Source organism: Stylophora pistillata, chromosome 11 (genome assembly GCF_964205215.1).
Source record: "Stylophora pistillata chromosome 11, jaStyPist1.2, whole genome shotgun sequence".
NCBI classification, from domain to species: domain Eukaryota; kingdom Metazoa; phylum Cnidaria; class Anthozoa; order Scleractinia; family Pocilloporidae; genus Stylophora; species Stylophora pistillata.
Window position 1 is genome coordinate 10108864 of NC_142529.1, and position 21612 is coordinate 10130475.

At 38.8% G+C, this 21612-nt stretch overlaps 1 protein-coding gene across 1 annotated transcript; it reads right to left on the bottom strand.

Moving 5' to 3' along the window:
• Positions 1 to 189: 189 nt before the first annotated feature.
• Positions 190 to 19880, bottom strand: LOC111341670 (uncharacterized). Its single transcript, XM_022948647.2, has 17 exons — positions 19627 to 19880; positions 18263 to 18499; positions 17781 to 17866; positions 15860 to 16081; positions 13663 to 13986; positions 12893 to 13021; positions 10158 to 10241; positions 8886 to 8996; positions 8681 to 8734; positions 8313 to 8410; positions 7947 to 8059; positions 7432 to 7770; positions 5502 to 5647; positions 4975 to 5087; positions 2437 to 2561; positions 1962 to 2105; positions 190 to 1119 (listed from the first exon to the last, which is right to left on the bottom strand). The coding sequence occupies exons 1-17, from the start codon at positions 19706 to 19708 to the stop codon at positions 842 to 844; spliced, it is 2685 nt and encodes an 894-aa protein (XP_022804382.2). The 5' UTR covers positions 19709 to 19880; the 3' UTR covers positions 190 to 841.
• Between the last annotated feature and the right edge of the window lie 1732 nt (positions 19881 to 21612).

Sequence of the window (21612 nt, forward strand, 5' to 3'; positions counted from 1 at the left end):
TATTTCAAAGCTGTACTTATTTTTAAAAAGTTACGGACCGCTTAGCTGATGCGTAAAGAATTATCAGTCGTGTTTACAAACGAGAACGGGTGTGCCGACGGGGGAAGCAAGCGGGGGATCCCTCAGGGGCAGTATCCCCCCCCCCCCCAACTTCCTAAAAAGACCCTTGTGAATTACGCAACAACGACAAAAGCTACACAATTTTATTTGACACGAACTGACTCACTGATTAATCAAGGCTCTATGTTTACTATACAGCACAAAAAGTATTAATTAGGCCCTTATCTAAGGCATGGAGAACAATAAAGGCAACGTGAAGAGTTAAAATCATACGCGTGAAAACGTTTTTTATACCGATCAAGAAGCCGAATCAAAGTTAACTTCAATTCTATCATAAAGTTATATGCCACCACAACAAAAGTTAACTGAGAGTAATACTTTGTTTAGAGTGACTTGGTATCAATCATCTAATGAGGAACGTTTTGACAGCGTGAAATTCCTATACGCTGCTTTGAAACTTGGCATTTTTGAGTTTGCCTAAATATCCATGGGTTTATGCATTCCTGGGATACTGATTTTTGAACTGACGGGGGCGACCTTGAAGTGAGACACTTGGCAAGAGACATATCAAACATGTACAGTACCTTCGAGCTCGCTAACGAAAACAAAAATACATACTCTCAACTAACAAGAAATTCTTTTTTGCACAGGTTGAATCATTTGTTGAGTTCCTGTCTTTGTGTTCAACATTATAGGAAACAAAGGGGAAATACAATTTAAAGCCATGCTAAAAATCTAACAATTTACTTTCCAACAAACTTCTCTCACAACACGTTTTAGCCTACTTTTGCTTTCCCCTATTTGTAATCAACATAAGCAACAAAGCAAGCACTCGATAGGCAAACCCCATGGCAAACAAGACTGCTACACATGAGTTGTAGTAATCCAGTGTGTAACCATTCCTTGTCGATAACCGATGCACATAGGGACCCATGACGTCTGGGTAACGAATAGCCTCCTTTTCAAATAGCGCCTCCAGGTACCAGCGGCAGTAAGATAGACTGTAGATCACTTTACCAAATGTGCTTTGTGCCAGTTTACACAGTGTAGGAGAACTGCCTGCAAAACAAGGGCGGAACAGAAATAAGATTGTGTAAATTCACGAAGATAACAGGCAGGCATTGCGGTTAAGAACTCTAACTCGTTTCAGGACTACGTCCGGAAAAATTTACATTGTAGGACTGCCAACTCATACATAATCGATCGTGGGGACACATTGTAACGTGTCACGATTATAAAAAGTTTCGCCTTTGCCAAAAGCTACGCAAAAGACATTCTGGTAAATTTATGCAAGGTCGCACGTTTGGCTCGCCTTGCGATATGGCACGCTTTCATTATCTCTCTCACATTTGTTTGCTTAGGACGCTGAATCCGGAACAACGTAATGTCTAATATTCGAACTTTTAGACGCAAGTAATCAGCAACTAATAAAACTGGGATTTTATTTCAGAATTTCGTCATATTCGAGACAGAGTTAACGAGAAGGGACTGGTCATTATTATTGCCGGGAATGGAAAACTTGGTTGTGCCACAAAAGACTAATTTAACCTTACGATCCCTCATCATTGGCAGTTACTGGCAGTCACTTTCCTGTATTCCACACCCCATCCCCCCTCTATATACTTTATTGGCCAGGCGACTGGCTGATCCAACCTCCAACTCTCCCCTTCCCCGTAACCCGTGTATTCTCCCCCAAAATTTTTCACACCCTTCTCCTGGTAATAAAATATTGTCTAATCGCTAAGGAAGCAAATAATTTAAAAACTCAAAGTGTGGATAGTTTTAGAAACGAAGTCAAATTGATTAGCGTGACGTTGTCGATTTTCGATCTCCGTTATTCCATTCCTCTTCTGCCTTCCCCTTGTTTTACTGTTTGTCACGATAACCTTTCCATTGCTTACCTGCCACAAGAGAGGAAATCAGTGCAAAAGTAACGGATGCCATTTGTGAGTTTTTGGGGCTGAAGATAACGGATATGCAGTATCCCACTCCAGTACAAGCGAACTGAACTCCAAGTGTAGCGGTATAATGAAATGTGAACTTGGCTAAGAAAAGAAGGGTTTAAAAGTTAGAAAAAAGCGTAGATCGGAATCTGAGTGGTGTGTGGGGGAATTAGCGAGACTGTACTACAGTGCGATTTTAACGCATGTATTTTCAAATCTTATCGCATTGTGCTGAATATCATGTTGTCAAAAACTAACTTGTTTTGGTCGACTATGGACATAGGTAGGCTCTGCATTGTGAAGAAAACAGATAAACAATATATAGGGGCCTCTAACAACTATTAGGTTATTGGAATAGGCAAACAGAGGCAAACCCTTTATCAAAAATCATGAAAATCCGTGCCTATCACGTAAAAAAGGCACCTATTTCTACCTCTCGGTGCAATCAGCGGGTACAGCAGGCTCAAATACACAACAGGAGTGATGAGGATTACTGGAATCTGAGCGACATTAACAGCCACAAAGTAGCTAATCCTGTTGACACCAGCTGCGGCTTCACTGCAAAGTTAAATTGACAATGAGGAAGACATAGGAGTAAAAGGAAATAACAAACCACTCGCACTCCAACAGTCCGAGCCATTTCCAAGAAAATCAATGCGTTTAAGTCAGGTTCTTCTACTCATTATGTTTTCAAATAAAAAAAGGAAGTTTTTTTGCTTCCAGTTATTCTTTCGTCCCAAAAGTGAGCTGAACATTTCTTTCACATAACACCACGCAACCTTAGGTCTTCAACGAAGAATCTACTTGTCGTCCCTGCCTTCCACACAGATAGTTATGGCCGTCGTGCTTTTTCTCTTGTCGCACCGCTTCTCTGGAATAGTCTTCCTCAGCATGTTAGGGATGTTGGATCTCTTGACATTTTTAAGACGGCTTAAAACTCCTCTTTTTACACCTGCTTTTTAAATTCATGAAATGATCTTGGTGTTTTATAATCTAATTTTAATTGTTTTAAACTATTTTTGAATTTTGACTTTGTAAATAGCGCCTTTGGACCCATGGGAAAGGGCGCTCTATAAATGTCTTAATTGTTTTTTTTTTGGCCAAATATGGAAAAAGAAAGGATCCATCATCTTCGTACCGATCTCTATAGGGTGCCAAGCCAGTCTATATTCCCTCTGTATTTCTGTGACCCAGTTTACTTCTGACATGGTCAACTCGACTTTTAATATGGTCAACTCGACTTTTAATATGGTCAACTTGACTTTTTACATGCTCAACTTTTGACTTTTTCTATAGTCAACTCCACTTTTTATATGGCGAACTTTTTACTCTTTTATGGTCAACTCGACTTTCTTATATAGTCAAGTTTTGTACTTTTGAATCGTTCCAGAAAGCATTGCACCCAGTCACTAACAAAGATGGCTGCCAATGCTTCACTCTTCAACTTTTGAGGAAAGAATGGCTCAAAAACCCTCTAGAGAACGCAACGGGCACAGATTGTTTCTATTTTTTGACAATTTAAAGCTACTGCTGTCCACAATATCCTCATTTGAAGAAGCAGAAAGATGCAATAACTCGTATTTTGAGCCAGGATATTGACCAGGCAGCTGATCAATTGAGAACTGCCGCAGAGACCATCCAGTTACTCACATCAGACATTGGGAATAACGAAGATTTCATTGATGTGGCATCAATCCTTAACTTGTCTCGTATTATGGTTAGGAACTTGATCGATCAGCTGCAGCAATACAAAAATGGGATGTTAGATTTTCACGATGAAAGGGCATATAGTAGCCCACCTGATTCAAGAAGGAACGATTCGGGAGCGCACCTTACGTCATTGAGGAAGAACAGATACGCTTTTGCAGAGAAATGCATTTTTCTTGGAAAAAGATATCTGATTTACTTGGTGTGAGCAAGAGGTAATGTTGGTAATGTTGGTAACCGTCAACGCTACCACATTTCGAGTGTCATTATTTTGGAGATCGCCGATGGCTTCGAGAGCCTGCTTATAATTAGCTACGGCACACGCCGAGGAGATGAGTTGCAAGTCTTCGTTATTGTCGGTCATAGACCACTTTCATAAATGGCTGCCGGATTAATATTCTTTTGTCTAAATTTAAATTAGCCCTTCTGGCCTCGTTCTCCATTACAAAATTCAAAAGAATACATTATCTCAAGCGAGGCCAGAAGGGCTAATTTAAATTTAAACAAAAGAATATTAATCCGGCAGCCATTTATGAAAGTGGTCTATTTTGTTAGAGTTTTAGTGGAATGAATTGTCGAGGTCACAAAGTCAAGCTGGCAATAGGAAAAGTAAAAAGATGACCATATTATAAATCGAGTTTATCATTAAAAAAAACCAAAAAGTTGATCATATAAGAAGTAAAAAGTTGAGCATATAAAAAGTTAAGTTCACCATAGAAAATGTAAAAAGTTGAGCATATAAAAAATCAAGTTGATCATGTCAAAAGTAAACTGGGTCACAGACATACATAGGCAATATTGACTGGTTTGGAGCCCCATAGATCTCCGTTGTCGTTGCCGTTTTGTCGTCCTCCAACTCGTTTACGCGGTCAACATCATCATTTCCGTCGTTGTTGTCATCGTAGTTTTTGTCTTCGTCTTCATTCTCGTACTCGTCCTTGTGGCCGTTACGATCAAATGAATAAGGGGGAAATTTTCTGAAGAAACTGTGGTGCTGCGTCGATGGAAGTAACAAGGTAATTTTGCGTTTATCAACTGAGTTGATAAAGAAAATTAGCTGCTGTAAAGAGTTCAAAACTGACGTTTCAAGCGTTAGCCCTCCGTCAGAACGAAACCATAAAAACGTGCCGTTTCGCCTTCGTCGTTATCGTCATTTTCAATGTCGCCGTCGCAGCCAAGTTTCCGTCTCCGTTGTCATCGTCGATCGTCTTTCTGACTTACTTTTAACAAAATCTACTCAAGACAAGTACCCTTCCCTCCTTACCGCCAGAAAATAGTCCTGGTGCTACCAAAACATCTCAACGCAGATAACATAGCAGTCAGACCAATTGCTAAGGAACTGAGGGTGACGAGAGTGAAGAATTCGTCAAGGGGAGCCTGGTGGCAGAAAAAAAAAGGATTTTCCGGCAAGTTTAAATAATATTGCAGCTAAAAACTGCGACAGAATGAATGCAGAAAAGCTGGCGACTGGTTTACTTTTTTAGCGAAGGGAGTTTCTATGAATCTCGCCCAGCGCGGAAAGCTAGGCATCAATGCTGCTACTGACAGCAATTTAACTATCACAGTTATTTCATAAATTCAGACTTTCGGAGCCTTGGGCTCTTTCCAAGAAATGCTCATTTGCGTATGCGATGCACTGTAGTATGTAGTAACGAATCTCTCTATGAAGATACATGAAAGGTTTCCAAAAACGACGCTCTTGGTCAAAACTATCGTGCGCACTATGTATCACAACAGCGATAATAATCCTCAACTGCAAATTACGTTAAATACGTATAAATGCCGACTAACCTCTCTTCTCAGGGCCCCAAGGGTACCTCCAGCAAGTAAAACCAGGAACTGATCCAGAAGAAGTGATCGTGACAAACGAAGCTGCAGCCGAATTTCACGACGAAGAAACGTTAAGAACTGACTCAAGAAGTTGGGCATTTTTCTCTCTTGATATGCAAATAGAAATATAAAGGTCAGAAAGGGGTCTAGTTGAATCAAAGGATTGGCAGAAGCATCTGTCAACAATATTTAAGAACTTTCTTCCCAGGTTGGTCTTCACGTTGGAGTTCCATGGTGGACTATACCATATCACTTTTCTTTTGAGATTTTTGTTGCGCTTTTGGGCTGGCTGTGGATCATATGTAAGCTTATAGTCGTAGCCACTTTCGTAGGGGGCTTTTTGGTAAGGAGGGCTGGCGTTATCGAAAACTTATTTGCTTGATGATATGCTGGTTAATCGCTTGTTTATACTTTCCGGGATGTTCTTTAGCAGTGCGGGTGGGTGGTTACTTTGACTGTGAACATAGAGGAGTTTGTTGTTCGGTTTCATGAATGGGTTCTAAGATTCATTTGCAAGGTCGAAGGTTACATCTAAAAAAAACATCCATTACACAAGATCTTCATTCGCCACACTCTAAGGATAAGCTACTCCTGCTTGCCTAACGTCAAAACAATCATCGCGTCACACAACAAAAAGCTACAATCAGATTGCAACCAGTCACAAAATTCACCACAAACACTAGACAAAGAATGTAACTGCTGGAAAAAAGAGCAATGCCCCCTAGAGGGAAAATGCCTCACATCAAACGTAGTCTACCAAGCAACAGTCAAAACTGAAACGTCAACAGATTCATACGTGGGACTCGTGACAAACTTTAAAGAACGGTACGGAAACCACACAGCTTCCTTCCGACACCAAAACAAGAGACACGAGACTGAATTATCTAAACACAAATGGACACTGAAGGACAATAACAAACCTTTCAAGCTAGCGTGGAAAATCATCAAACAATGCAAACCGTACAACAATATTACTAAGAAATGTAATTTATGTCTTTTTAAAAAATTCACGATCATATGTAAAAAGGAACTTTGCAGTCTAAACAAGCGAAATGAGCTAGCAAGTTCATGCCCCCATAGAAACAGATACCTCCTTAAAAACTTCATAATCAAGTAACAATCTCCGAAATTATGCGTACCAGTCATATGACTTATATGGATAAGTAGCGTTGTTTTTATATCTCCAGTAGCAACCGTATTCCAGCTTTTATAGCCAGTAATTGTAAGTTAACGGTCAATAGTTGAAATTACCTGATGAGTGTGGTCATTTTCGACCATACGAAACAGAGCTGTCGTTATAAAACGATGAACTACCTCTGAAGTCTTGGATCAGTTCGTTATAATTATCAGTGCTCCTCTAAGAGTTGAGCGCTCTTCGAAATACATTCAAATTAAGTTCAAGAATTTATATATATATGTATGGTCCTTAGTGGAACTCTCAGGCCAACAAAGGTCCACCGCGCCAGGAGGATCAAGAAAGATTCGCAGTCCAAACCTCACAGCAAACACGAACGTAGAAAGTTTAAAAATTGCGAGGATGGACAACTTCTGACGTAAAAAGTGTAAAAAATTTTAATGAAAAACGTTTCGGTCAGAGACCTTCTTCAGTTATTTACCTGAAGAAGGTAAATAAGGTAAATAAGGTAAATGTAAATAACTGAAGAAGGTCTCTGACCAAAACGTTTTTTATTAAACTTTTTTATATTTTTTACGTCAGAAGTTGTCCATCCTCGCAATTTTTGTACTTTATACGTATAGATATTCTGTATACGATGGAAACCCTAACCCTGTATACCCCAAGTAATCATACTTAAATAGAATAAATGTTTGAAAAGAAAATTTGCCCTGAGCGGGGCAAATAAATGAGTACCTCTATTTTGTCACTGAGTACCTTTATTTTGTCGTCCCAGAGTAGATCTGAAAGACACTTGCTCTATTCTGTCATCGTCTCTCGCAGCTGGATCTGCCAGGCTCCCATCAGCACGGTCTGCATTTACAGTGCCCGTGTTATTTTCGGCAATGTACTGCTCCCAACGCTCGGGTAGAGTACTAGATGATTGATCAGTGCTCTTGCATGATCTGACGATGACATCCATATAAAAATCCGCCGGGTTCACTTTATCAGGTTTTTCAAATCCAAGCCTTTCAAAGTAATTTTCTGCTTCTGGTACACTACCTACAAAGACGGTTTGTCCACCAGGCGCAAGAAAGAGAACTTTGTGAAATTTGCCTTAAAAAAAAACAAAAATAAGGTTCCTTTTCGAATTTAAAAAGAACACCAAGGTAAGTTATGGAATACAACAGCCATATACAATAGAATAGCCAAGAGATTTCTGTTTCCGTTTCGAAACGGCAACTAAGCCACAGCATAAATAATACTTTGTGTGATTTGCACATCAGACTTACTGAATATTTCGTATCTAGGCTGATGAATGACGCAAACAATAGTCAGTTTCTTTTCTTCAGCTATTGCCTTCAACGCATCCACAACCGTCAAACTCGAAGTGCTGTCCAGACCGCTACAAGGGAAACAACAAAGAACATGCAAAGTTCAATGAATCCGGTACTTAAAGCCTTAGAATGTGTAATCAAGTGATAATGGTGGTAAAAGTGAGACACTACGGACCAATGGCAACGACTCATGACATTTCCGCTTTGTTGTCCCTTCAGTGGCTATGGATTTGAAATACCATCAACCAGGAAACGTACGTGCCACACCAAGTCATGCAATTTCGCCACCTCGTTTAAGAAGCGTAGAACCTTCTGTCTTACCTCGTCGGTTCATCGAGAAAGAGCAACTTCGGGTCAGTCACTAATTCCATTCCTATGTTGACACGTTTTCTTTCCCCTCCAGAAATACCTCTTGATTCCTAGTAAGACATAAAAAAAAAGAAAACAATTAGACAAACAAATAAAGGATATAAACACACAGTTCTACGAAAATGACACTTACATCTGTAAGTGAAGCTCCAAATGGCATTAGAAAGAAGCAAACCGAAGTCATGTCACCAAAAAGCTGTTTTCAAAAGCGTAAAATTCTCTTTCATTAGATTATTTTTCAGGGACACAAAAACGGCTCGTCGCTGGTGTTATGCACATTCTCCAAAAGGCAACCATTTTTCTCTCTAGAGATCTCATACCTCGTCTCCAATCTTTGTATTCTTTACTTGCGCTAAATCAAGTTGATCCAAGACCTGTAAAACCAAAAGGGCCAATTTCACACTTTTAATTCTATTAGTTATCTTATTATTGACAAAGTGAGAAGGGTAAGACAAGCCTACCCACTGGTTCCTAATTACCATCATTCAGTTCCGGTATTATACAAGATTTTAATCTACCACATACCTCTTTGACTTTTTTTTTCTTTTCCTCTTTGGAAATCGAGGACGGCAACCTGAGACTTGCTTGATAAATCAAAACCTCCTTAACTGTTAGTTTTCTGTGCATGATATCTTCCTGAATAAAAAAAGTATAAAAGTTCAACAAAGGCAAATAATGTGGATAAGCACAGGTTTAATTTCTTAGGGCCGGACACAGGAGTTTCCTTTTATCCTTGCGTTGAATCATATTCTCATCAAGTATCATTTCAAACGTTGTATCAACAACTCTAATTGTCCCATGCATTTTAGTAAATACAAATCAAATTATAATAAGCTGTTTAATTGTTCTAAGCACGCCATCAAGAACGGCCACCGCCTGCTTTTGAACGAAGCAAAGTTATAATAATTATCGTTTATTATTAAAAACACTTTGCAGTCAAACGACTCAATTACTTAAATGTGTACAATACAATAAGGCGAATATTAAAAAAAAATCGAAATTCCTGAAGCATGGATACCAACGATCAAAAAAAAAAAAGATTGGAGACCGGTACGACAGCAAATCGCCGAAGGAACAACTCGGAGTCAGAACTCTCAGGACACCAGAACTCACCAGAACAATGGGGATCAAAATCTGCCAATCATATTAGATCACCATGATAAAAAGGGCAACGCGTGAGCAATTGACCCCATCGCCTGATGAGGAACAGCACTAAGAAGTCGAAACGTCGCGATCTACATCTCAAATCTTGCAGGACCTAAATTGTGGAACGATTTACCTCTAGAGATTAGGAAATGTGCTTCAGTGGCAACTTTTAAGCAATCCCTTAAAACTCTTTTATTTAAGTTAGCATATAGGTTATGAGATTCGTTTTGTTTTGAGATGTTTTTGATTTATATAGTAGATAACTTAGGCTATATTTGAATTATATTGTATATTGTAGATATTTTATATTATATATTTTTATATTTTATATTGTAATTAGGTAGCGCTTTGGACAATTATTGGATTTTAGCGCTATATAAATAAAATTATTATTATTATTATTATTAAATGACCATATCGTGGGGCAAACGATTAAACAGTTTATTACTTATCACCACGGTGAGCACTATCCTATTTTACGATATCACCTTAAGTTATCTCTTAAAGGAATTATGAATTGTATTTGACTTCTTTCTGTTGCTAAGGCTCGCAATATTCTCTCAAATGCTGTCTTGAAAACACATTGTTAAGTAATATCTACATGCACCAATAGTATATTAAAGGGTTCCTTACTTTTTATGCAAAACTAACCTGCGGAACAAATCCAGTGATGTTTCTTAAAACACCCAAGTCTTGCACAGGGTTATCGTTGATAAAGATATTACCAGTACGTTTCTGAAAACATAAAAAAACTGCAGTAAGCGGTTTAAGTAGACGGTGATCTAAGTAGACTCTCGTGCTTTCTAAGAGCATGTTTTATCAATTCCGCAAATCTCTCTTCACTCTTTCTGTCTATCAAGTCAATTACTTTAACGTTCCTGAAGTGTTAAGTTTATAACGAAAGTTGAACATGCTGGTTACAAGTAACGATTCCACTGTCAGAACAGTAACTTTTATTAAAAAAAAAAGTACGGAGGGAAGAAGGGCTAACGCTTGAAACGTCAGCCTTGTAACCCGTTACGGTTGCCAATTTGCAATGTCAACTTAGTTGATATAACCAATTACCTTGTTACCCCTTCACCGACACAGCACCACAGTTTTTTTAGAAACTTTCACCCTTTATTCTTAAAACGGTCCGTTTTAAAACGCAGCATTTTAAAATGTCGCGCGCGCCTTAATGAATAAGTAGATTCTTGTGGTGCAGGTAACAACTTAGCAGATTATAGACATTGCTCTCTTCTGTATAAGTTCCAATTCTTGCTTTGAAAATTTAGGCAAACTGATGTGAAAGGCCGGAACTGCAAATTCGGTAATTGATCTAATACAACTAGGGTAGAGATGCCCTAAATCAGTGCAAGTAACCTTAGCTCTCTCAAGTTGCACCAAAAAATATAGTCTCTTAGAATATTCCAAGTCAAATCACTAGAAATATTGAGACCCAATAACTTTACAACTTCTAAAGCATCGCCGTTAATAAGAAAAATTCTTGCTACGATTTTGTAAAGGAATTTTGCATTTCTTTACACCTATCAGTGTTCAGCAGGACTCTGTTTTCTAATGTCCTTTGTACTACACGATCTATAGTACATTGGCCGTTGCTAAGTTCCCTTTTCGCGACTGTTTAGGGGAGAGCGGTATCATCTAAATATTTCCATAAACGTGCATTTTTGACAACGAGGTCGTTAACTATAATCAAAAAAAGCCAAGGCACTAATTTTGTTCCCTGCGGGACGCCTGAGGGGACAAATTCCCACTAAGATACCTATCCTTCATCAAGTTTGATTCGCTGAGGGATTGAGATTTGATAGGAATTTCCATATACGTTCCTCCGATACTTCCAGGAACTCTGGGGAGTCATTTTCCAGGGCAAGGTGACTGATGGGGCAAGATAGACGATACTTTTCAAGAGGCTCCAGGAATGCTTTATTGATAGATTCGCCAGATCTTGAGTGGATAAATTCTCAACTTCGTTCACGTGATTAAGGAGATCACCTGAGCAAGCTTTCCCACTGCATAATCGTTTCATCTCTCTCCACCAGGCTCGAAGGTCTTCCTTCTTTACATGCGCTACTCTTGATTCATAAAACTTTGCTCTGCAAAGCTTTCTTTCTCGGTTAACCCTATTTCTATACAATTTCTATCGGACTGAGTCCGCACCATTATTGTGGAAGGCTTGTTGCCTTTTCCGGATTAGATCCTTCAAGCGTTGTGTCATCCAAGGAGCGTCGCGTGTGTTCATACGAACTTTTCAAGCTGGCATCAGAAGGTCAAGGCCTGTGTATATGTATGGTAGTGCCGTAGCATTGTATCGTAAGTAGTAGTGCAATTGAAAATGTATTATTAGCAACAACAAAAATAATACGCAAAAAAAAAAAAGGCTTAAAGTGCACCTACACCCAAAAAATTTTTTTCGCTTAACGAAGTAAGCTTATTTTTTTGAGTATTTCTGCGCAAAAATTTTTTTATTTGCTCAAATCTTCAATTTTCTATGCCCAGTCAAATACGGAAAATCGGCCGCCATCTTGCCCCACGACCGAGTTTAAAGAGGAATGGCTCTAGTGGGTAATGTGACGTCAAATCGAGAACACGAAAGTCTGCTTTTCACACATTTTTACTTGTTTGGGAAGGTTGTAGTCGATAATTGTCCGAAAATATGCCGACTAAGTGTGTTGTAGAAGGATGTAGCAACGTGCGAAATTTGCAAGAGGGTATCGCGCTCCATACAATCTTCATACAACACACCTAGTCGGCATATTTCGGACGATATCGACGACAATCTTCCCAAACAAGTGAAAATGTGGGAGATGCAGACTTTCGTGTTCTCGATTTGACGTCACATTACCCGCTAGAGCCATTCTTCTTTAAACTCGGTCGTGGGGCAAGATGGCGGCCGATTTTTCGTATTTTGACTGGGCATAGAAAATTGAAGATTTGAGCAAATAAAAGAATTTTTGCGCAGAAATACTCAAAAAAATAAGCTTACTTCGTTAAGCGAAAAAAATTTTTTGTGTGTAGGTGCACTTTAAAGTAGTTTATACAGCAAGTTATCGCAATGCCATATTTCTTAATGATAAAAATATTTTGTTTTTCCTGGATCGGATTCGGCTGGCTGAAGGCTCCTGCGGAGAACCAACCATCGAATCCTGCTTCGCATTATTATTGGCCGCTTTTCAGGATGATTTCTATTACTACACCATCTTTAGTTCATCATCAAGGGAAAGTGAAGCAATGATAGCACCAAGAGAAGCTCTAATTTCTTCAGCATCGAGGGAGCGATCGCACTCGCGAGCTCACGAATGCTGAAGTAAACAACTGGCACAATTCACTCGAAATTTTAGCTCGAATGATAGTACTTTTGTTATACTTATTTCAAAAGAAGGACTCACCCCATAATGAGCTTTTCCACTCAGAGTGTTGAGAAAGGTTGTTTTGCCGGATCCCGAAGGACCCATTACTGCAGTTACTTCCCCAGGTAAGAGTTGACCGGACACGCACTGAAGAAGGGCCTTCTCTGTCTGTTGAAATAAAAAGAAATCACAAACCAAGAACGCATTACTACATTAAACACTCTATTACCTACAATGTGTTTAGTGCCCATACACAAATATTTCAAGGAGTAAGGTCTAACTCCTTCCTTGTTACTCTATTTCCACTAGAGATTATGTTCGGGATGAAAAACAAATGTCCAATACAGACATGTTTCCTTTCCACTCCTACTCGTGCAGAAACTCTTGCTTTAACTTTGAGTCTTTTGAAAGGTATCCCGAAGATCGCTTTTTTAATTTCCTTGGCGCTCTTTCGCGCCAAAGTTTATTCAAATGCTTACACGCTCCCCTTCAACACTTCGGCCGCAAATAAAAAAAGAAATGAATCATGCGAATAACAAGATGATAATGATATTCTTATTATCATTGACATATATTATATTTCTCAAATAATTAATGTATCATTTTAATAATCAATTAATTATCCTAATTATCATTATTAATAGCATAATTTGCATTATTATCTTAGTAATAACAATAATAGCAATAGCATTAGCAGTAGTAGCAATAATAGTATCATCTTCGTTGCCAACAGTGTGCGACTAAATAATGTCTTCGGATTCAGAAGTAAGAAAAATGCTCTTCGGCGAACAATCGCACATGAGATTGACCTTTATTCGCTTGCATGACCATCTAGTTCCCTTTTTTAGAGAGAGGCTAAGGTTTTCATAGCGAATAGTGATGGTTTGTGTCTTGGGCTCCGTCTCCTCTCGATATTTGTCCATAGTGTTCCTCCTGATACTCTCTTGCATTCCAAAACTCCGCTTTACAGAGAATCTCTTTGTCAAATAACTTTCAAACAGATCCATAAATTGTTCTTCGTGGTCGAAACAATACAAAAGCAACAGCATGACCACTAATATTCCCAAAATCAGTAAAACACCACCAGGAGCGCTAACAGGAGCTGAAGACCCTTTCTTGCATATGGAGAGAATCTAAAAATAAAACAAAATAAGAGGGTGCTCAAAAAGGAGTTGTGCCACAACAGGGATAGCATCCTCTACATGTCTGCCATGCCGAAATGCAAAACAGACGAGGGAAGATGATCTGATAAGGTATTAGAGACCTTAAGATACCCCGAGATCGGTGTACCGGTACGGATAGTGTACCCGTACACGTAAAATGTTTATATGTGTACCTAATTTGATTAAGATACCCGAAGAGTTATCACGTGGGAATTTGTAACGATTGTTTACAAAGATGGCCGCCGCGGCGGCAAGGTTTACTCTTTTTCTTCAGAAATAAGTTCTCTAAATTGTTTAATTAAGTCTATCAAATGTATCCAAAATTCTCCTTTACGAATGTTCTGTCTTTAGAAAGTACACCAATGATATGCTTCTTCTTCGAAAGCGCGAGCGCACGACACTTGTTATCGCAAACCCCACCATTTGATCGAGGCACATCACCAAGCAATTCCTTTGATTGTCAAATCTAGCATTGACTCCCATGCCATATTTGTCAATGCTAGTGCTTTTGGGAGACACAACCGTTAGAGAAATTCTCAGAAATCCCCCAAATTACTGCCACAAATTGATATCGTTTCAGAGTTCAACCCTCGCATTTGAGATCCAAAGTCAATCCAGTTTGACGCGCTTTCTTTCCCGCTAAGATTTAAAATTGGCAAAAATATTTCAACAGACTTGCAATAACATTGCCAAGGAGTCAAACAATTCAAAACGTCTTAACTCGTTTCTCCATAATGTAGCTCGTCCTTCTCGTACTCTCGTACTCGTAATTCTTCTACGGGTAAACTGGTGTCTACCCCGGAAAAACGGCTGGGTCTACCGGGTAAGATCGATGACGTCATCGCAAAATGAAATAAACATGGCGCTACCCGTTACCTGTACACCGATTTCGGGGTATCTTAAGGTCTCTATTCCCTTTCGTGAATTACGCTTAACTTAGTTGCAAAACTAAAAGCCTAGGATAAGCATTGCAGCTTCGACATGGAAAGCAAAGTAACAAATTTACTGTTTCAAATCAACTTTGTCAAAGACAGCTTCGCTTCGAAAGGTTTGTTGCTTTGGAATGGTCTACCTCTGAAGCCATAGCAAGCAGAAACTCGATTCTCTTTAAATCCAGTTGCAACAAAAAAGGAAATGAAACATAATCCCTACAACGAAATGCATGGCATTCATGGAAAACAGACATCTTTTCTGTAAGCATTTTCTGCTATTCTTTTGATTTTTAGCACTTTTTTTAGAGATTTATATGTATATCTATATTTTTTTAATCTAATCATTTTCTCTTATGCCTTAACTTTTACCCTGGATGAATATAGTTATTGCATTGAATTGTATTCTATCCAAGTTTTCCCGATACCAGTTGAACGACAGTTCCAACGGAGCAACAATTAGCCGAGCTAAATTCGAGGTTGAAGTATTTCCACAAACATATAAGATTTCCATAGTCTTGAACTTGGATTTCAGATGACCAGTAGCTTCAAAACCTTCTGTTAATCTCGCAGCTGTCTGGAACGGTATTTATCAATTTGAAGTTGCCTTTGGAGGTGCCCTATTTAAGCAACAGAACACAATTTTCCGGGCTCTCTAAAGTGATAAAACCACTTGGGATGTTGGGAGAGCACGAGGAAAGCTTAAAAATCACGAGCCGAAGGCGCGTAATTTATAAGCTTTCTGAGTGTTCTCGGACACCTACCAAGTGTCTTTATTAAGTTATAGAGCCCGGAAATATGCGTTCCTTGCTCTTATGACATAACTAGTAACAATGCACACAATGCTCATTATGTTCTCATAAATAATATCGTGACTTTTATCAACTACCAATAACAAGAGGAGATCCTCTTACCGGACAGTTTTGTGGTTCCACGCTTCCATTCCGACAAAAATACCCCCCAGGACATGTCTTTTGGATAGTGACGTTTGGGCAAAAGTTGCCTTGAGGACACGGAACTGGACGTTGGGCTCCAGGGCAAATATACTTCGAAGCTGCACGAGGATCAAAAACAGGGATGGACTGGGAAGGACTGCAGCATTTTCCACTCTCGCGGCACAACTGAGGCGATTTTTTCTAGAAAATTGGTTGAAAATTTCTTGTTCGTCAGCTACGTAAATGATGGGCTCTGCCATTACAGATATGTAATCACGGGGAACGTGACTTAGAACATAGCATTTTGTAACGTAAATGTAAAATTATTTTAAGTATAGTATTTCTTGCATGGATACTTAAAAGTTTATTTTGTCTAAAAAACCGAACTCCTCTTCACCCCCCACCCCCTCCCCCTCACTGTAAGCCTCACCTACAGTAAAGGGGAAGTCAAATCGCTCATTACGGCCTATATCCAAAAACTGATTTTAGCTAAAGACAGCCTTGTAAGTCTCCATAACTGATCCCACTCTCTAGGTATTCCAGCGATATTTCAAAAACTCACTTTCAGTTATAGGCCCTTTTTACTTTTTTTATAAGTATCTCAGCGGTCCGAAATCCTAAATCCTCGAAACTGACTGGCTTATTCAGCGCGCTCCAGCTATCTGACGCTTCCGAGTTTTGCAATTTGTAACTTTCAATCTTTTTACGAGAGAGGCTAAAATATGTAAATATTGCAATAACTGACTCATAGTTATGGATCAAGACAACGAAAGCTATATTAGAGCGAAGGAAAATTTTATTATCCCGAGGAGGAAAACATACTCCAAGATAAAGAAAACGATGTAAGTTGTGAAACCCTGTGCGAAATTTTAAATTCAACTACAAATACACTTCCGCTAAGTCTTTGCAAGTTCTTCCAGTAGAAACCGAAGGAATTCACTAAATAAATTTCGTATTATATCCCCTTGTGTCTAGCAAGAAAACGTGCCTTATGTGACTTCAGTTCTTTGGCGGAAGAAATACAAGATTTACATACGCCATGAAAACAGACTCTCAAAACTTCAAAACAAACATCTGAATTTACATATAAAACTGAACAGAGGTAAATCTTTGAAGATTAATCGTCGTTGAAAATTAAAAATATTTTCAATTACGGTTTTTGTGTGGAGATTATATTAAGTTTAAGCCGCATTTATTTTTTTTTGTTTATGCCGAACCGTAAGACCAGTCAGGCACCCTAGCTAGCATAGCCGCTGAGGCTGGGAACTGAAAGGAAAAAAACATTATGGGATGAGAAAAAGCACATGGAAAGAGAGTTGGTAAACTCACAGGAGTCGAAATAAAATTGTTCAGTTTATTCAGTTGAAAGCGAGTCGTGAGTATATTGTCAGAAGAAGCATTTCCGACATTTGAAGAAAACATCCTCGTGATAATCATGTTACTCAAGTTTGTTTGCCAATCGTTCAAAAGTGTACGCGAATTTTTTTCCTTTCTAATTGACAGGTGCCAGATCGCGACAGATACTTGACAGAAAAATGTTTCAAAGTTTGTTTGAATCAACTTTACTATTACGCAAATAATTTCTTTCGCATGTGCGACAAGGAGTATTACTGCCCCTCTCCCTCCCCCCGGATAAAATGCTAGGCCCTCGCAAAGTTATTCTTCAGCATTTTATCAATTTCATCAGGCTTCCCTGACAATTCACCGCTACTCATTCAAACTCTTGGGTAGAGTGTTATCCCCAAAAACTTTATGTAAGAGACTCGGCCAATATCGAGAACCCATACTTCTCGACCCCGAGTGCAACGAGTTGCACATTAGGCTACCGCTCCACTCACTCTGTCTTGAGTTGATAATGAAAACAAAAACAAAAAGATAAAAAAAATAAAAAAAAACTTACCGTGGCGTTAACTAGTTTATCTCTAACACAGTATGCTCCCGTTGGGCATGGTATGATACACACTTGGTCCTGGGGACAATAGAAGCCTGAAAGCATTTATGAAGTCAACATCTCTACAATTTTATGATAGATTCTTACTTTAAGCCCAGAGATGACTTTACGCCTTAATCGCTTAACTGCTGAGGGTTAAATTCACTCCTCTCCTGAGATCATGTGAACAATTTTGTTCCCTTAGTGAGCTGTTCTCACTATTTAATTTATCAATAATTCTATAAGTGCACGAATATAATCGATGGTAAATAGCTCTTATCTGTCAACCGCGAAAGAAACAACTGTTTCTTATTAAATTTCCACATTTGGACACTGCAATGAACTTGGGCTACTGACTATATCTTAATTTAACAAAAAATCGGAAGTTGTTGTGATTTCAGACTTCAGGAACGGTAAAATGATCAAATATTGTGAGGGAACAATAAACTTACCTTTAGGACAGGGTTCAGGTTTCATCGAAAGTTTGTTGAAGAAAAATCCCGCCTCACAAGCTGACGAGTTTTGAGGTTTCATACAAAACGGTTTTCCCCCGCTTCTCTGCGTTGGACTTGATGTCACCATACTAAGGGTAGGTGTCACTGCTGAAGTGCTACACGGTTTTGCAAACGGACAACAGACATCGCGGTACTTTGCGGGACAGCAAGATGCGAGTAACTCGTCAAAAACATCTGCACACAAAGATTGAAGACACAATTTGGATTGTGTTTTACTTTAATTCTCAATTGATAGAAATAACAAAATCTCTATGTTGAAGACACTTCTGAAGAACCTATTCTTTACTAAGCCCGACTTTTCGTCCTTCTCGCTATAAAATTTGTTAACCTCTTACATTAAACAATACTATTTCATGTTTGGCTTATTGCCTTCGTTTTTCTTTCACCTGAAACAGGAGCCTAAGAAACATTTTGGAGCGCTCATCAACGCTCGTCTACACTCTTTTTTTTTCTTTAATAAGAACGTCTTATTTTGGTGCTGAGGCTAAACGTTCTTAATTTTTCGCGATTTGACCTTGAAAACGTTCTAAACATGTTATTAAAGTTTTGTGGTAATTAATCAATTCGGAATTGACCGGACTAAGTTTGCCTTCAAACTGAGTTCATCCTCTTCATGTCTGTCATTTACGTCGTTCGAGCTCTTTCAGCGGCCGATTTTTCCAGGGAAACAGTCGAAAAAAGAAACGATAAAACACTAAGAGGCGTTTACATAGAGTAAAGAGAGTAAAAAGACTTGTTTTTAAGAAGATGACAGATTACTTCGGCAGATAAATTAAATGAATGAATGGCGTGATCTTGTTAACTTAAATTTTAACTTATGCACACGCTCTATTTCATTTGGAATGGAAGAATTAGCTTGAAAGTAAGAAAATTATTCATGGCGGTTAGTTTCTCTCTGAACTTTGAAGGACAGCTGGTGAATATGATGACATTCCATGCGATCGAGTGTTTTCCTTTGCCCGCTCAAGTTTGATTTTCCAGAAACAGTTATCGATCCCATTTTGTGCGTATAATCGAAAAAACCCTGCGTGATATATCCTGTTCTTTATGATGTAAATTAGCAAAGTGAAACGTTATTATATTAGTGAAGCATACCGTGTTAACCAGACAACCGTAAACAGAAATGTTGAATCGAATTAAAATACAAAATTCGAAAAGTATGCAATTGTATTAAAATTCAAACCGCTTCCATTTACAAACTATCTGGAGATGCGAACATAACCAACCCGAAGATTGCACAAAATTATGCTCATAGTTCGTAAAAACTCACAAGGTGTATTAAAAAGAGCAAGTTCTCATACCTCCGCATTTCTCCCCATAAACCACTTGGCTAACAGAAATTCCGAGAATGAACCAAATTATAATCACTAAACGGAAAGCCATGTTTGTTCGTTCTCCAAGATTCAACTGCCTTTGTTTCGACAAATCGGAAAGATATGAATGCTTCAATTTCACTTTCACTTCTACTCTTTAACCTGAAGCATGCAAGAATAAATCGTTGCTTCTCAACAGCCTGAAAACAATCTTCATCAGACCAGGCGTCTCCAGTTATGCTAATAAGATACAGGGGCATAGTGAAATGTCACTCTGTAGATGGAAACAAACACGGGATACGAAAATTAGGATTGGATTACGGATAGGACCACTGATGGGATCACGGATTAGATGTGAAAAAAATTTCCAACATTTTAAGATAAATAGTAGAAATAAACGAAACCATGTAAGTTACTAAATAATTTGGATATATCAACAAAGTTGAAATGGTAAATTAGCCACCGTAATGATTACAAAAGCTGACGTTTCGAGCGTTAGCCCTTCGTCGGAGCGAATAGATAAGTTACTATCTATAAAGAGTAGAGAGAGAGAGAGAGAGAGAGAGAGAGAGAGAGGTAAATAGCAAAGGATATTCGGAGTTTGACTAGCCAATCAGAGCGCGCCTTCAACGCTATCCACTGTTTTAGTATATACTAATAATGGCTATTGTAATTTGAAGCACGCGCGAGCAACTAGCGTAATTTCAAATCAATGAGAACGGGTTTATATTTCGGAATAAAAAATCTTTCTTTGTTCTTTCTCATGACCTCGGAAGGGCCGAGAATCTTGTAAAACGGAAAAATAATGAACTGAAGGGTCAGTCCCAAAGCACATTCATCAATATGCTTGCTGACTCCCAGCATACGTGTGTGTGGGTCTCTAATTTGTTGTTTATGCTCTGAACTGTCACTCTATTTCTCAGGACATCACCCGTTTCTCCTATATGATTATGTCCACATCCTGCACATGTTATTACGTAAATCAAGTTCGTTGAGGTGCAGTTCATCGAGTGTTTTATCCGAAATGTTTCATTCGTAGCGGAGAAGGTAAATTCTTTACCCTGTTTTAAATGGAGGCATGTTCCGCAACGTTTTGTTTCACAAATTTTAACTTCCGAATCGGTGTCCATTTGCTTGGAGAAATAGGAGTTTGTTAAAACCCGTTTTAGGTTTCTGGGTTGTCGCTGACTATGAATTACTTTAGTCTTCCTCATAATGGACTTTACTGAGGAGTTTTGGTTCAACATTGGAAGTGTTTTCCTGATCAGCTGAAATACTGGCGGATTGTTGGGACTGTAAGTTGTTACCAGACAAAGGAAGTTATTTTCGGTAGTTTTCTCTCTCACCCTTCTTAACTTATCCGTTGTTTGGTTGAGGGCCTTGTTTACACTGTACGTAATCAATGATCTCAGCTGGATATTGTTTCCTCAGCAAGACGCAGACCTTCTCCTATCTTCGAGGAATTTTTCGTCTGCATGAGATATCGACCACAAAAAAAAAATTTCATCTTAAGCGCTAAGAAAAAGACAATCATACATATCTATACGAAAACAAAATCCATTGTGTGTCGGACCAAGCAAATCTGCATGAAGGATAGGGGGTAAGACCGAAGCCATTTCCTCCCCCTCCTCTTTGCGGCATGCGGGTAGGAAAGGGTGGGTAGATGACAAAGGCGAGTTCTCAGGTTGATGGCGAACTTAAAGTGATATAACGGAATAAGAAACGATTGCATGTGATCAGAGCAGATTTAATGAGTAACTGAGGGATGCTTCGCATTATTCTGACATTGGACAGTATCCAATATCTCGCTTCCTAAACTAAGATAGATACTCGAAAAGGAAAATTTTACCATTAATCTGTAATCGGGGTTTTCCACAAAGTTACTCAAAGTTTTTAAGAGTAAAAATTTGATTAAGATAGCAGATAGGAAACGTTGCATACTCTCTTTACCTTTAACTTGAACAAAGTCCCTAT